This window comes from Trichomycterus rosablanca, chromosome 1 (genome assembly GCF_030014385.1).
Source record: "Trichomycterus rosablanca isolate fTriRos1 chromosome 1, fTriRos1.hap1, whole genome shotgun sequence".
NCBI classification, from domain to species: Eukaryota; Metazoa; Chordata; class Actinopteri; order Siluriformes; family Trichomycteridae; genus Trichomycterus; species Trichomycterus rosablanca.
The window spans coordinates 52,588,575-52,605,846 of NC_085988.1; the positions used below are offsets into that span (position 1 = coordinate 52,588,575).

The following is a 17,272-nucleotide window of genomic DNA, read 5'->3' on the forward strand; positions in this document are numbered from 1 at the left end:
AATTAAAAATATACACTGTTAATTCACACTATTAGTAATTCACAGTCCATGCTGGAAAAGTTCTGGGCAAACAAACTAATTGTGAGGTCTTCCAATTAATGGATTGAGATTGGATGTGCCACTCACAATATGAAAGAATCTTACATCGGAATCCTCTGTTGTTCATATCAAACAACATCTTAATCAATCAAAAGTTTTAAACAATGTAGATATACAAAGCTGAACAACACTATAAAAGCATTTTTGAATACCTAAATATTTCTCAATTATCAATAGGACAAACTGTCAAACAATTGAAAAAAAAAAAAAAAAAAAAAAAAAAAATCAACACTATACTCTTTGCAGGAAAAAGGCCAACTATATGCTTTGTTACCTAAGGGTCTGAATTGCTTGCAGTTACTGAGAGAAAAAATGAATTGAAATAAAATTTTATTTAAAAGTTTAATTGAATGGTATTTTCAACAAGAAAACTGCAAATATTACAAGAGGATGTCAGAGTAGCACTGTGTCAAAAGAAGTACAATAAAAGCTGAATAATGTAACAAGACAATGAATAAATGAACACCAAAATGGTTTTAAAAAATATGAATGACCAAGTTATATTCTAGAGCTTAAGCCAACTAAGAGGGTGTGGTCCTAAAATGTTCATGCAAGAAATCTCAGAATGTTTTTGAATGGTAATTTTTGTAACATTTTATATATCTTTATACTTTTATTTTTTATATATATGTACACATGTATATTTTTTATATTTCATTATTTTTGCCATTCTTGATGCTGTAACAATGCAAATTTCCCCCTGTGGGATAGTAAAAGGTTTACATATTTTTCCAAACTGGACAGTAAAAAAATGTATCTGCATTTTAAATTAAAGATAGAAAAGTACAATAGGGTGTGTAATTAGCTTAGTCAAATTTGTGTTTGTCTATTAATGTGATTTTAATGCAGAAACTCAATTAATGCAGAAACCCAGGTAAATCTAAAGGGTTAAAAAACAACAACTTTGTAACAATGTATGAATTGCATAAATAACAAGTGTTTGTGGTTAATTCATTTTTAAACAAATTGCCAGACAGAACCTACAGAAAGTAAGTTCTGTTTAAGCATAACTGACAGACAAGTAGTAACTCCCACTGGATAAAACCCGGTAAGCATATAATCCTATTTAAACATTTATTAAATCTTTTAAATTATTTAACAAATATACTCTGAAAAGAGGAAAAATAATAAATAAAAAGTTCATTCAATTTAAGGGGGCACGGTGACCTAACTGGCTGTGCCTCTGCCTCTATGATCTGCCCTAAAGCCCCAACTTAATAGTGTCTATTTATGTTTAATAACAATAGCCAAGTTAAACCTTACCTATGTTCAGCAGCTGGTACAGAAAATCCAGGCACTGGGTCTTTGGTGCCATAGTATTTTTTGACTACTCCAATACCAGCCACAGTATCTGTTCCTTTGAAGTTTACCAAGTGTGCAGAGGCTCCAATACCTGCAGTCTACAGCCAACAGTAAAAAAATATTTATTTGTTCATGCAGATTTGCAGCCAAATAATTTTGTAATAAGTGTATATGTAAACGTTACTGTAGAATTCAGAAAAATGCTTAAGTCACCTCTTGAGATGAAACTCCCCTGTAACCAAAGTCATGTAATTTATACTCCAGTCCTGCCAGGGATCCTGATGTTTCCATTAGATATTTGGCCAGGATTTTCTTTTGCTCACGTGAGTTAGTTGCAACTGTGATGGGGTACCATATCTGTACCAGGATTGTCTTTTTAAGAAGAACAGTGGCAGATTAGTAAATACTAATGTACTTTGAAATAAAGCATACATACATAATAAATAACATTATAATTAGTAAATACCAATGTACTCATACAAAGCATATACATACAGTATATATTAAGTATATGCAACCCCAAATCAGAAAAAATTGAGAGAGTATGAAAACTACAAATAAAATAAAAATGCAGTGTTCCTTACATTAACTTTGAATTTTATTTGATTGCAGACAGTTTGAACCCAAGATATTTCATGTTTTGTCTGCGTTACTTAATATCATTTGTTAATATACCTTTATTCCTGCATTTTAGGCCTGCAACACATTCCAAAAACAGTTGGGACATGGGCAATTTAGGGCTAGTAATGAAATGAAAAAACTAAATAATAATGCGATTCTAAACAGGTGATGTCAACAGGTGAGTCTTTGATGAGCAAAGATGGCCAGAGGATCTCCAGTTTGTCAACAAATGTGTAAGAAAATTATTGAAATGTTTAAAAACAATGTACCTCAAAGAAAGATTGGAAGGGAATTGCATATTTTCCCCTCTACAGAGCCTAATATCATTAAACAATTCAAGGACTTTCAGTGTGGTCAATGGCGCTTGCCCATGTGGTTATATTGTTGAGTGGCGTTTCTTGATGCAGTACCGTCTGAGAAATAGAAGATCACGGGTGTTCAGCTTACTTTGGCAAACCTTTGTCAAGCACTACAATATGGATGCCACTTAAAACTTTACTGTGCCACAAATGCCACTTAAAGCTTTACTGTGCAAAAAAGAAGCCTTATGTTAACCGTGTCGAGAAGCGGCGTCAACTTCTCTGGGCTCGGAGGCATCTAGGATGGGCCATCACATAGTGGAAACGTGTATTGTGGTCAGATAAATCAGCATTCCAGGTCTTTTTGGAAAAAATGGATGCCACGTGCTCCGGACCAAAAACGAAAAGGACCATCCAGACTGTTATCAGCAACAAGTCCAAAAGCCAGGTTCTGTCATGGTATGGGGCTGTGTCAGTGCCCTTGGCAAAGGTAATTTACACTTTACAAAAGTACATTGAGATCTTAGAGCAACATATGCTGCCCTCAAGATGTCATCTTTTCCAGGGATGTCCATGCATTTTTCAACAAGACCCAATGCAAAACATTTTACATTTACATTATCAGCATTTAGCAGATGCTTTCATCCAAAGTGACTTACACAGTGAAGCGGAACGCGATGAGCAATTGAGGGTTAAGGGCCTTGCTCAGGGACCCAACAGTGGCAACTTGGTGGTGGCAGGGCTTGAACCGGCAACCTTCTGTTTACTAGTCCAGTACCTTAACAACTGAGCTATCACTGGCTCCAGTCAAAACCCAATGCTGCACACATTACAAAGGCATGGCTGGGGAAGAAGAGGGTACAAGTACTGGACTGGCCTGACTACTGGCCTGACTGCAGGCCTGACTGCAGTCCTGACTGAGAATTTTGAAACAAAAAAATGCGACAACAGCGGCCTTGTTCTGTTGCACATCTTAAGATGTGTTTGCAGGAAAAATGGGACAAAATAAACCCTAGAACACTAAATCGCTTGGTATCCTCTGTGCCAAAACGTCTTTTAAGTGTGGTGAAAAGGAATGGCAACTATACAAAGTAGTAAATGCTTATTATCCCAACATTTTTTGAAATGTGTTGCAGGCCTAAAATGCAGGAATGGATGTTTTTAAATAAATTAAATGAAGTTGACCAGACAAAACATGAAATATCTCAGGTTCATCCTGTCTGCAATCAAATAAAAGTCAAAGTAAATGTAAGAAACTGTGTTTTTTTTTTTTTATTATTAGCATTTTCCATGCTGTCCTAACTTTTTCTGATTTGGGGTTGTACATATATACATATTTATAAAAGCTGTAAAGAACAAACTGTAAAGTAAGAATGCTTTCAAAATAGAAGTGTTAATAACAACATAAATGTAAAAGTAAATGACAAAAGAAAAATCTAAATCAAATCAATATTTGGTATGACCACTTTTTATGTAGGTTCAAACACAGTCATTAACGAAAACAGAAACAGCTGTGGAGGAGCTGAATACTGGGTAATAGCTGAAAACTGGGTGAGGAACAGCCAAACTTTGCTACAAAGGTGAGGTTGTGGAAGACGAGTCATGGGTCACATACACCATGGACTGAGCACAGCAACAACACACAAGGAAGTCAAGCCAGTCAGGTCAAATTTATTTGTAAGGATTTAAGGACTTAAACAGAGAGTCCTTGAACACCTACTGTATTTTGTAGCCTATTCAGCAAAATATTATGATCTTCAGTATCAAACGATGCACTAAGAATAGAAAAAAAAAAAGAGATGCATCTATTATGAGGACATGAATAAATCATTAACTACCCTAATTAATGCAGTTTCGGTACTATGGTTGGGTCTAAATTCTGATTGAAATGTTTCATGAATCCTGTTTTTGTTCAAATAGGAACATAATTATTGTTTTTGTCTAGAGTCTTGAACACGAAAGAAAGGTTTGAAATTGGCCTAAAGTTATAAAAACATGTTAGCAGACTCTACAATGGCAGCGAGCAAATCTTCAAGTTGGAACAGTCAAGTATACATGACGACGACTTTGATGATATAATCAATTTTACTTACTTCAGTTTGGGAGTTTGGATTATAGGAATTTTGTTGGATATCGTTGTTGGATAAGTCATTATTATTGTCCATGCTTCTCAAAGTGAATTGAGGCCTAATGACTTGGAAGTCATATTTTTTCTATCTTGTCATTAAATAAAAAAAAATAATAAAAAAATAAAAAAATAAAAAAAATCAGAGGGAGTATTAGACTTGGTTTTAATAAAATGTTTAATAAGTCTGGACATGGTCTTAAAAAAAAATCTAGGATTATCCTTATTATTCTTTATTAAGCAAGAATAATATAAAGATTTGGCTTTTATAAGTGCATGTTTATACTCAGTTAGGGCATCTTTCCATTCTATCTAATACACTTCCAGTTTAGTGTGCCGCCACTTGCGCTTAAATTTTTCTGCTGCTTGTTTTAGAGCATGTGTGTGGTCATTGAACCATGGAGCAAGCTTTTTCTCCCTAATCAATTTAGTTTTAACTGGGGCTACACTATCTAAGGTTGTGCTGAATATGTACTGAAATTCAATGTCAATTGGTTCTGGCAGTGGCATTGAGTTTAAAAGACATTGAGTTTCATATATATATATATATATATATATATATATATATATATATACAGTGTATCACGAAAGTGAGTACACCCCTCACATTTCTGCAAATATTTCATTATATCTTTTCATGGGACAACACTATAGACATGAAACTTGGATATAACTTAGAGTAGTCAGTGTACAGCTTGTATAGCAGTGTAGATTTACTGTCTTCTGAAAATAACTCAACACACAGCCATTAATGTCTAAATAGCTGGCAACATAAGTGAGTACACCCCACAGTGAACATGTCCAAATTGTGCCCAAATGTGTCGTTGTCCCTCCCTGGTGTCATGTGTCAAGGTCCCAGGTGTAAATGGGGAGCAGGGCTGTTAAATTTGGTGTTTTGGGTACAATTCTCTCATACTGGCCACTGGATATTCAACATGGCACCTCATGGCAAAGAACTCTCTGAGGATGTGAGAAATAGAATTGTTGCTCTCCACAAAGATGGCCTGGGCTATAAGAAGATTGCTAACACCCTGAAACTGAGCTACAGCATGGTGCCCAAGGTCATACAGCGGTTTTCCAGGACAGGTTCCACTCGGAACAGGCTTCGCCAGGGTCGACCAAAGAAGTTGAGTCCACGTGTTCGGCGTCATATCCAGAGGTTGGCTTTAAAAAATAGACACATGAGTGCTGCCAGCATTGCTACAGAGGTTGAAGACGTGGGAGGTCAGCCTGTCAGTGCTCAGACCATACGCCGCACACTGCATCAACTCGGTCTTCATGGTCGTCATCCCAGAAGGAAGCTGACGCACAAGAAAGCCAGCAAACAGTTTGCTGAAGACAAGCAGTCCAAGAACATGGATTACTGGAATGCCCTGTGGTCTGACGAGACCAAGATAAACTTGTTTGGCTCAGATGGTGTCCAGCATGTGTGGCGGCACCCTGGTGAGAAGTACCAAGACAACTGTATCTTGCCTACAGTCAAGCATGGTGGTGGTAGCATCATGGTCTTGGGCTGCATGAGTGTTGCTGGCACTGGGGAGCTGCAGTTCATTGAGGGAAACATGAATTCCAACATGTACTGTGACATTCTGAAACAGAGCATGATCCCCTCCCTTCGAAAACTGGGCCTCATTGCAGTTTTCCAACAGGATAATGACCCCAAACACAACCTCCAAGATGACAACTGCCTTGCTGAGGAAGCTGAAGGTAAAGGTGATGGACTAAACCCAATTGAGCACCTGTGGCGCATCCTCAAGTGGAAGGTGGAGGAGTTTAAGGTGTCTAACATCCACCAGCTCCGTGATGTCATCATGGAGGAGTGGAAGAGGATTCCAGTAGCAACCTGTGCAGCTCTGGTGAATTCCATGCCCAGGAGGGTTAAGGCAGTGATAATAATGGTGGTCACACAAAATATTGACACTTTAGGCACAATTTGGACATGTTCACTGTGGGGTGTACTCACTTATGTTGCCATCCATTTAGACATTAATGGCTGTGTGTTGAGTTATTTTCAGAAGACAGTAAATCTACACTGCTATACAAGTTGTACACTGACTACTCTAAGTTATATCCAAGTTTCATGTCTATAGTGTCGTCCCATGAAAAGATATAATAAAATATTTGCAGAAATGTGAGGGGTGTACTCACTTTTGTGATACACTGTATATATATATATATATATATATATATATACATATATATATATATATATATAAATATATATATATATATATACAGGGGTTGGACAATGAAACTGAAACACCTGTCATTTTAGTGTGGGAGGTTTCATGGCTAAATTGGACCAGTCTGGTGGCCAATCTTCATTAATTGCACATTGCACCAGTAAGAGCAGAGTGTGAAGGTTCAATTAGCAGGATAAGAGCACAGTTTTGCTCAAAATATTGCAATGCACACAACATTATGGGTGACATACCAGAGTTCAAAAGAGGACAAATTGTTGGTGCACGTCTTGCTGGCGCATCTGTGACCAAGACAGCAAGTCTTTGTGATGTATCAAGAGCCACGGTATCCAGGGTAATGTCAGCATACCACCAAGAAGGACAAACCACATCCAACAGGATTAACTGTGGACGCAAGAGGAAACTGTCTGAAAGGGATGTTCGGGTGCTAACCCGGATTGTATCCAAAAAACATAAAACCACAGCTGCCCAAATCACGGCAGAATTAAATGTGCACCTCAACTCTCCTGTTTCCACCAGAACTGTCCGTCGGGAGCTCCACAGGGTCAATATACACGGCCGGGCTGCTATAGCCAAACCTTTGGTCACTCGTGCCAATGCCAAACGTCGGTTTCAATGGTGCAAGGAGCGCAAATCTTGGGCTGTGGACAATGTGAAACATGTATTGTTCTCTGATGAGTCCACCTTTACTGTTTTCCCCACATCCGGGAGAGTTACGGTGTGGAGAAGCCCCAAAGAAGCGTACCACCCAGACTGTTGCATGCCCAGAGTGAAGCATGGGGGTGGATCAGTGATGGTTTGGGCTGCCATATCATGGCATTCCCTTGGCCCAATACTTGTGCTAGATGGGCGCGTCACTGCCAAGGACTACCGAACCATTCTGGAGGACCATGTGCATCCAATGGTTCAAACATTGTATCCTGAAGGCGGTGCCGTGTATCAGGATGACAATGCACCAATACACACAGCAAGACTGGTGAAAGATTGGTTTGATGAACATGAAAGTGAAGTTGAACATCTCCCATGGCCTGCACAGTCACCAGATCTAAATATTATTGAGCCACTTTGGGGTGTTTTGGAGAAGCGAGTCAGGAAACGTTTTCCTCCACCAGCATCACGTAGTGACCTGGCCACTATCCTGCAAGAAGAATGGCTTAAAATCCCTCTGACCACTGTGCAGGACTTGTATATGTCATTTCCAAGACGAATTGATGCTGTATTGGCCGCAAAAGGAGGCCCTACACCATACTAATAAATTATTGTGGTCTAAAACCAGGTGTTTCAGTTTCATTATCCAACCCCTGTATATATACAGTATATATATATATATATATACAGTATATATATACAGTGTATCACAAAAGTGAGTACACCCCTCACATTTCTGCAAATATTTCATTATATCTTTTCATGGGACAACACTATAGACATGAAACTTGGATATAACTTAGAGTAGTCAGTGTACAGCTTGTATAGCAGTGTAGATTTACTGTCTTCTGAAAATAACTCAACACACAGCCATTAATGTCTAAATGGCTGGCAACATAAGTGAGTACACCCCACAGTGAACATGTCCAAATTGTGCCCAAAGTGTCAATATTTTGTGTGACCACCATTATTATCCAGCACTGCCTTAACCCTCCTGGGCATGGAGTTCACCAGAGCTGCACAGGTTGCTACTGGAATCCTCTTCCACTCCTCCATGATGACATCACGGAGCTGGTGGATGTTAGACACCTTGAACTCCTCCACCTTCCACTTGAGGATGCGCCACAGGTGCTCAATTGGGTTTAGTCCATCACCTTTACCTTCAGCTTCCTCAGCAAGGCAGTTGTCATCTTGGAGGTTGTGTTTGGGGTCGTTATCCTGTTGGAAAACTGCAATGAGGCCCAGTTTTCGAAGGGAGGGGATCATGCTCTGTTTCAGAATGTCACAGTACATGTTGGAATTCATGTTTCCCTCAATGAACTGCAGCTCCCCAGTGCCAGCAACACTCATGCAGCCCAAGACCATGATGCTACCACCACCATGCTTGACTGTAGGCAAGATACAGTTGTCTTTGTACTTCTCACCAGGGCGCCGCCACACATGCTGGACACCATCTGAGCCAAACAAGTTTATCTTGGTCTCGTCAGACCACAGGGCATTCCAGTAATCCATGTTCTTGGACTGCTTGTTTTCAGCAAACTGTTTGCGGGCTTTCTTGTGCGTCAGCTTCCTTCTGGGATGACGACCATGCAGACCGAGTTGATGCAGTGTGCGGCGTATGGTCTGAGCACTGACAGGCTGACCTCCCACGTCTTCAACTTCTGCAGCAATGCTGGCAGCACTCATGTGTCTATTTTTTAAAGCCAACCTCTGGATATGACGCCGAACACGTGGACTCAGATTCTTTGGTCGACCCTGGCGAAGCCTGTTCCGAGTGGAACCTGTCCTGGAAAACCGCTGTATGACCTTGGCCACCATGCTGTAGCTCAGTTTCAGGGTGTTAGCAATCTTTTTATAGCCCAGGCCATCTTTGTGGAGAGCAACAATTCTATTTCTCACATCCTCAGAGAGTTCTTTGCCATGAGGTGCCATGTTGAATATCCAGTGGCCAGTATGAGAGAATTGTACCCAAAACACCAAATTTAACAGCCCTGCTCCCCATTTACACCTGGGACCTTGACACATGACACCAGGGAGGGACAACGACACATTTGGGCACAATTTGGACATGTTCACTGTGGGGTGTACTCACTTATGTTGCCAGCTATTTAGACATTAATGGCTGTGTGTTGAGTTATTTTCAGAAGACAGTAAATCTACACTGCTATACAAGTTGTACACTGACTACTCTAAGTTATATCCAAGTTTCATGTCTATAGTGTTGTCCCATGAAAAGATATAATGAAATATTTGCAGAAATGTGAGGGGTGTACTCACTTTTGTGATACACTGTATATTATTCTGAATAAAAGGTTTGAACAGCAGCAACTAGGCTCAACACAGTTCTGAGCTGCAGCACTGTAATAAAGCCCGCACTAGGGGGCGTTCGTGATGTGCCTGTTAAAAACAATCCTGTTTATGAGAGCCTGTTAAAATTTTATTATTTATTTATTTTTGGGCGACCCATTTTTTTTGGCTCAAGAAACATCCAAGGATTGCGACCCAGAGTTTGAAAAACCCTGGTATAAGTGACAGCTTAGTTAATGAATTACCACTTTTTACCGCGAAAGCTGAGAGAATAATTTATCCCACTAGGACCGTTTTCTTTAGTTAGGTGAACAAACACAGATAGATGTGGATATTTACATTCTAGAAATATTTTCTGGAAACACACAAGATGGCCACCAAGAAGAAAAACAAGTGGATTGCCGCTCAGGTGGCGCAGCGGTAAAGTACGCTAGCTCACCAGAGTTGGGAGATGCATCGTATCGAAACTTAGCTCTACCTTTCCGACTGGGTTGGGCGGCAGTATGAACAACGTTTGGCTGTTGTTCAGGGGCTTAGGGGTAGAGTCGGAGCATAGGTCCTCATCACTGATGTCAGTAACGTGTTACTTAGTAACGCGTTACTCTAATTTGACCACATTTTTCAGTAAAAGTTACTTATCCAAGTTACTGTGCGTTACTATTTTTGCAACTCGGGCAATTAAGTCATGAGCTGCGTCCGAAATCGCATACTTACAGAGTATGCACTAGATTGGAGGAAGTATGCACTACTCTGCCAGTAAATAAGTACATAGTTTCAGTACAGAAGTGTGCAGTATGCACACAACACCGCTACGTAATGACGTAATATCACCATAGTTACAGACTCATTACAAACCCCACTCGCCAAAATTTTGGATATTTATCGTCTTTTTGTTATTTATTTGTCTTTAAAAATTTTATTTTATGTATTTTACTTACACTTGTGAACAGAGGACTCCGTTTTCCGTTTTCTTTCTTGTTTCTTATTCCGCTTCAATTGCCTACGCAGCTCCAGTTGCATTACGGCAGCTGCTGAATGTAACTAATAAAGTAACTTGTAATCTAACTTAGTTACTTTTAAAATCAAGTAATCAATAAAGTAACTAAGTTACTTTTAAAATCAAGTAATCAATAAAGTAACTAAGTTACTTTTTAAAGGTAACTATGCCATCACTGGTCCTCATAACTGGTACAACTGCGGCCCCTGCTGGTTGACTGACGGCCCCTGCACAGGGCTGAGTAATAACATTGAGGGGGGTGTGACCCTCCGTGCGCAGTGTCTCTCGGTGTATGAACTCGGCTCGTGCAGGTGAAAAATGCAGGCTGTGCCGGAGGGGGCGCATTTCAGTTGAGTGGCGTCCTCAGTCAGCGGCAAAAAGGGTCGAATCAGTATAGAGGACACAGTCAGGGTAATTGGACACGATTAGAATGGGGATAAAAGTTGGGGGGAAAAAGTAGGAAAAAATAGATAATTTAAAAAATCCAAAAAAAAAAAAAAAAAAAAAAAAAAGTGTATTATATCCCTAATGGAACAACACACGGGTATAGATATTTAACTTTTTCTGGATTTTTTTAATGCTCATTTATTTAAAGTAAAACAGACATCATAAATGTGTCACACACACTTCGAGTTTAAGGTAGAAGTCGAGTTTAAAGGTACAAATTTCTCCACGAAGGGCATCGAGTTTCAAAGATTTTGAGTTTATGGGACATCAAGTTACAAGGTACCACTGTACTAGTTTTTATCAAATGAAGACTGATTGACTATGTCAGCAACAAGGACTTCAAAAAAGTTAGTTATGTGTTGTTTTAGGCCTATTTCTTTGCCATAAATTGTGGCTAGTCCTCCTCCACGACCATTAAGACGTGGCTTATGTTTATAACTGTATTATGGAGGAGCTGATTCATTTAAACCTAGATACTTACCAGAACTAGCCCAGTCGCCCCACTGTGAGGGCGGGAGCTCTACATCTAAACAAGCTATTTGGGACTTTTTGGGAAGTTACACTGTATCAGTAAGGCCTCTCCCAGAAAAACTACTACCACTTTACTAAGCACTTAGGCTGAGCAATAACATGCACTTACTAGCCACTTTATAGCATCTATAGCAACTTTGTTCTAACAGAGTTTTAGCAGATTTGTATCCTTTGACTGTTGTCTATTTGAACTAGAGTAGGTACATGTTTACTATGGAAACACTTCTGTAAGTAGCTCTGAATAAAAGTGTTTGCTAAATGCCAGAAATGTAAATGCAATACCATCAGGGAGACATCTGATTGGCTTCAAATTTATTCTGCAACAAGACTACAACCCCAAACATACAGCCAATGTCATTAGGAACTATATTTAGTGTAAAGAAGAACATAGAGTCCTGGAAGTGATTACATGGCCACCACAGAGCCCTTATCTCAACATCATCGAGTCTGTCGGAATTATATGAAAAGGATTTGAGCAGGCCTACATCCACAGAAAATCTGTGGTTAGTTCATCAAGATGTTTGGACCAACCTCCCTGCTGAGTTCCTTCCAAAACTGTGTACCTAGAACAGTTGATGCTGTTTTGAAGACAAAGGAAGGTCACACCAAATATTGATTTAGTTTAGATTTCCCTTTTGTTCATTCACTTTGCATTTAGTTTATAAATCAAAAATAAACTATAAACACTTCCATTTTTGAAAGCATTCTTATTTTGCAGCATTTTTCAACACATGCCTAAACTTTTGCACAGTACCTTTGCACAGCATGTTATTATAACTTACTGAAAAACAGACAACAACAGAACAAGGACTAATAAAAGGTCATGAACAAAAACAAGAGGTGAACAGTGACTAAAGACTAAGGCTAAAGCTAAGCTAATGCTAACCCAATGCTAAACATAGGACAGATCCCTAATCTAAGAACATGAATACATACTATGAAGACATTAACAGAGAAAAATTAGTAAAGAGCAGGATCACTTTAGTCAGGACCTAACATACTTGCCATTTTTGAGAAAACCAACTAAAACAATAAATATGTTTATATCTGAATAACCTAATAGCCTAATCAAAGTCCAGACTGTGACTGAAAATTTTATATTTTAATACTTCTTTACATATCTCATAAGTTTCTGCTTTCTTAGAACAATAAGCAGAGGTAGAAGTGACTTTTTGAAGGTTTCAGAATTCCAAAGACTAAGACACACACCCACATATACACACAGCCATGTTCCTAACAAACTGACCATTCTTGTAAAATGATAAGTTTGATGTGGAAAGTCGGCCATGAGCTGGGTTGCTGAGCAGAGTTGGCCTGAAGGGGCAGTAAAGCGGGGTTCAAATACTGCGATAGGGCGGACGGTATATGATGAGAGGGTCCTCAGCTGAGTAATAAAATTGATTATTTTGCTTTTTTTTTTTTTATGTTTTGTTTAATGATTCTTGATGATTAATACTTAAGTGTGGCAACTGTCATCAACAAATTCACAAGGAAAATTCATTTGAACACAATGCTGTTTATTGTTTTAATCAATGAATTATTTCATGTGAGAAACACACTTTGCAAATAAAATGCAATAAAATGAAGTGTGAAGCTAAAAATTTATAGAACGCTGATAAAATGTCATCAGTGCGTATGCTCCTCAAGTGGGTTGAAAGATGGTAGAAAAAACATTTCTTGAGTGAGTTAAATGAAATGATGGAAAGTGCTCCCAAAGAAAATACTTCAACTGGCATGCTGGTAAATGAAATAAAATGGTGAAGGAGGGGAATACATCGTTTAAAAAAAGGATGTAAATGGCTGTAGTTAACACATATTTTGTAAATGGCTGTAGTGAACACACATTTTGAAAAGGAAGAGAAACTTAGGGTGATATGTTTGACAGGTGGTATGACTTGGAATGCGGTGTTAGCTATAAACCAGATTTAGGAGGACCCCTGTTTTTGGTCAGCAGTGTTTTGTGTTTTTTTTACTGCAGAATTGTGTACATTGACATTAACTGAGGAAAGTAAGGTCTGCAGTTCTTTAGATGTTTGTCTTGGTTCTTTTGTGACCTCCTACAAAAGTCATCGGTGCATTCTTGGTGAAACTTTGGTAGGCCGGCCACTCCTGGAAAGGTTCGCCACTGTTTCAAGTGTTGCCCATTTGTGGATAATGGCTCTCCAGGACTGTTAGACTTAAATGACTTTGTTTTGATGTTTTACATCTGCCAGAATGATCACATTAACTTCACATAGTGCTTCACATTAACACAAGTAATACTAAAGAACTGGTGATTGATTTCAGGAAAAGGTTGCATCACACCACACCTGTGATTGATCACATTGAGATGGTGAGGGAGTACAAATACCCGGGTGTTCACCTCAATAACAAATTGGACTGGTCTAGCAATTCGGAAGTTCTTTACAAAAATGGCCAAGGTTGCCTCCACCAACTGAGCAGACTGAGGTCCTTTGGAGTGAGCCGACCACTGCTAAGATCCTTCTACGACACTGTGGTAGCGTCAGCCATAATTTATGCAATGGCATGCTGGGGAGGTGCAATCTTGGAGAGAGACAGGAAAAGACTGAACAAGCTGATCAAGAAAGCGAGCTCTGTCTTAAACTGTCAACTCGAACCTGCAGAGGAGGTGGGAGAAAGGAGGATGATAGCCAAGCTGTCATCCATCCTTCATTCCTGCAGCCATCAGGGCAAAAGCAGTATCCTTTGAGAAGCAATGATGGACAAAGAAACCCCAGTTTGTCAACAAATGCATGAGAAAAACACTGAAATGTTTAAAAACAGTGTTCCTTAAAAAAAGGTTGTAAGGGATCTCTACAGCGCATATCATTAGGCAATTCAAGGAATCCGGAGAAATTTCAGTGCATAACAGAGATTTAAGAGCAACATTTGCTGCTTTCAAGATGAAATTTTTTCCAGGGACCTCCATAAATATTTTAATAAGACAATGCAAAACCACATGCTGCACACAGTACAAATGAATGGCTGTGGGAAAAAGGGTATGGGTACTGGACTGGCATCATGTTTTACACACTTTGTTTACAGAAACAGTAGTTGCTTATTACAAAAAACAACAACACTTTGGTTCTAACAGGTTCTCAGCAGATGTATGTTCTTGAACTGTTGTCTACTTAAACTAGAGTAAGGTAACGTTTATTATGGAAGCACTTCTGTAAGTCGCTCTGGATAAGAGCGTCTGCTAAATGTCAAAAATGTAAATGTACACAAGATTCATCAGTTAAAAGGTTTAATGTCAAACACAGTCATGGACAATTTAGTATCTCCAATTCACCCCCCTGCATGTCTTTGGACTATGGGAAGAAAACCAGAGCTCCCAAAGAAAACCCACGCAGATATGGGGAGAACATGCAGAACTCCACACAAAAAGGACCCGCTCCACCTGTGGATCGAACCAGGACCTTCTTGCTGTGAGCCGACAGTGCTACCCACCAAGCCACTGTGCTGCTCCAACCTGTCCCAAATAGAAAATGTGTGGAGACTTTTGAAATAAAAAATGCAACTGTACCAATTTTTTGGGAATATATCGCAGGCCTAAAATTTAGGAATGGACTTACAAATAAAAAGAAGTTGATCAGACAAAACAAGAAACACTGTCTTAAACTAAATATATATAACATATATAATATACAATATACTTTTATTGATTTTTCACTGCATTTTGTATTTGAATTTTGCATACTATTCCAACTTTTTCTGATTTGGGGTTACAATCAGTTTGATGACATGAAAGATAAGTGTGACAAATATGCAAAAACAGAAGCAATTGGGAAAAGGCAAAAACTTTTTTGCATAAGTCCTTTTGCAAGGGCTCTTAATTAGCAAGAGTATACATTTTCCCAGCCAGTTGGCAACAAGGTCTACAATGAATTACATATATTAATTACACAAACCTATTGCCTAATTGTATACTTATTGTTTTTATTTACAAACAGTCAGGATGACTTACCTCTACCCAGTTAGTAAGCCAGTAGCATTCAGGATCTGTGCTTTCCACTGTAAATAGAACATTTCCACGTGGAATCACACTTCCCTCAGGAACAGCCTTGATCTCAATTGGCAGATGGCCATTGTACTTCTATAGACACAGAGCACAGTGAACGATTAGTTATATGAACAAGACAAAGCATTTTCTTATGATCTCAATGCAAATATTTCATCTGAAGCTGCAATAGTGGGGCTTCAAGCACCACTGTTATTATGGCAGGTTGCTATTGTGACAGGTAGATATAATTAAAATGTTAAGTGTTAATACTGGTGTTCAAAAAAAAAAACATCATCATTAACCTGATAAATCACTGTTTTTAGTAGAAGTGATATTTCTAAATAGCAAAAAATTTACTTGAAAGTGTAGTAGAGTAATGAAGACAAAACAAACCCGACAATTAGGACATGCATGCCACTCATTCTGAGTAATCGAAGCATTGATTGAAAGGGGCTTGTTCAAAATAATAGCAGTGAGGAGTTCAATTGGTGAAGTCATTCATTCTGCAGAAGAACAGGTGTCAATTTTGGCCCTTATTTAAAGTAGGAGGGTGGCAAATGTTGCACAGGTTGGTCATAGCGCATTTCTTTCTGAAATACTGGGTAAATTGAGTTGTTACAGACATTGTTCAGATGAACAGCGTACTTTGATTAAAAACTTGATTGTAGAAAGAAAAAAAATACAGAGAAGTGCAGCAAATTATAGGCTGCTCATCTAAAATGATCTTAAATGCCTTGAAGTGACAACCAAAACCTGAAAGATGCAGAAGGAAGCGTGGAACTACTGTTCGAATGGATCAAAGAATAGCCAAAATGGGAAAGGTTCAGCCAGTGAACACCTCCAGAAAGATCAAGGAACATCTGAAGTTACCAGTGAGTACAGAAGATGATTAAGTGAAGTCAATTTACCAGCAAGAACTCCTTGCAAAGTCCCGTTGTTAAGAAAAAGACATGACCTGAATGGGTTAAAATTTGCCAAGGAACACATTGACTGGTCCAAAGAGAAATGGCCCAACATTTTGTGGACCGATGAAAGCAAAATTGTTCTTTCTGGGTCTAGTGGCCGTAGACAGTATGTCAGACGACCCCCGAGCACTGAATTCAAGCCAAAGTACACTGTGAAGACAGTAAAGCATAGTGGTACAAAATTATGATATGGGGATGTTTTTCATACCATGGTGTTACGCCTATTTATCGCATACGAGGAATCATGGATCAGTTTAAATATATCAGAATACTTGAGATGATCATGTTGCCCTATGTTGAAGAAGAAATGTCCTTAAAATGGGTGCTTCAACATGACAATGACCCAAAACATCTTGGTTACAGACAAACAAGATTGAGTTAATAGAGTGGCCAGCCCAATCCCCTGACTTCAATCCCCTGACTTCAATCCCATAGAGAACTTGTAGGCTGACATCTGAAACGCATTTTTTTGAGGCAAAACCCAAAAATGCAGAAGAACTGTGGAATGTAGTCTAATCATCCTGGGCTGGAATACCTGTACAGAGGTGCCAGAAGTTGGTCGACTCCATGCAACACATATCTCGGAAACAATTGTTATGCCACTAAATATCAGTTCAGTAATTTAAAGTAAAGTGAAACCTCAAACATTTTTTTCAGTTTATACATAAATTTTTTGAGTTTTTAAAGAAAATTGCTGGCACTGCTATTTTTTTTGAACAGCCTAATA

General features: G+C 38.9%; 1 protein-coding gene across 2 annotated transcripts in view; it reads right to left on the reverse strand.

Moving 5' to 3' along the window:
- The window catches only part of nampt1 (nicotinamide phosphoribosyltransferase 1), a 106,477-nt gene that overhangs the window by 30,093 nt on the left and 59,112 nt on the right, over nt 1–17,272 (reverse strand). For both annotated transcript variants that reach the window (XM_062994582.1, XM_062994573.1), the window contains exons 4-6: nt 15,545–15,673; nt 1,615–1,773; nt 1,363–1,499 (exon numbers count right to left, since the gene is read on the reverse strand). In XM_062994582.1, coding sequence (XP_062850652.1) covers nt 1,363–1,499; nt 1,615–1,773; nt 15,545–15,673 — 425 coding nt within the window. The remainder of the gene's footprint in view (nt 1–1,362; nt 1,500–1,614; nt 1,774–15,544; nt 15,674–17,272) is intronic.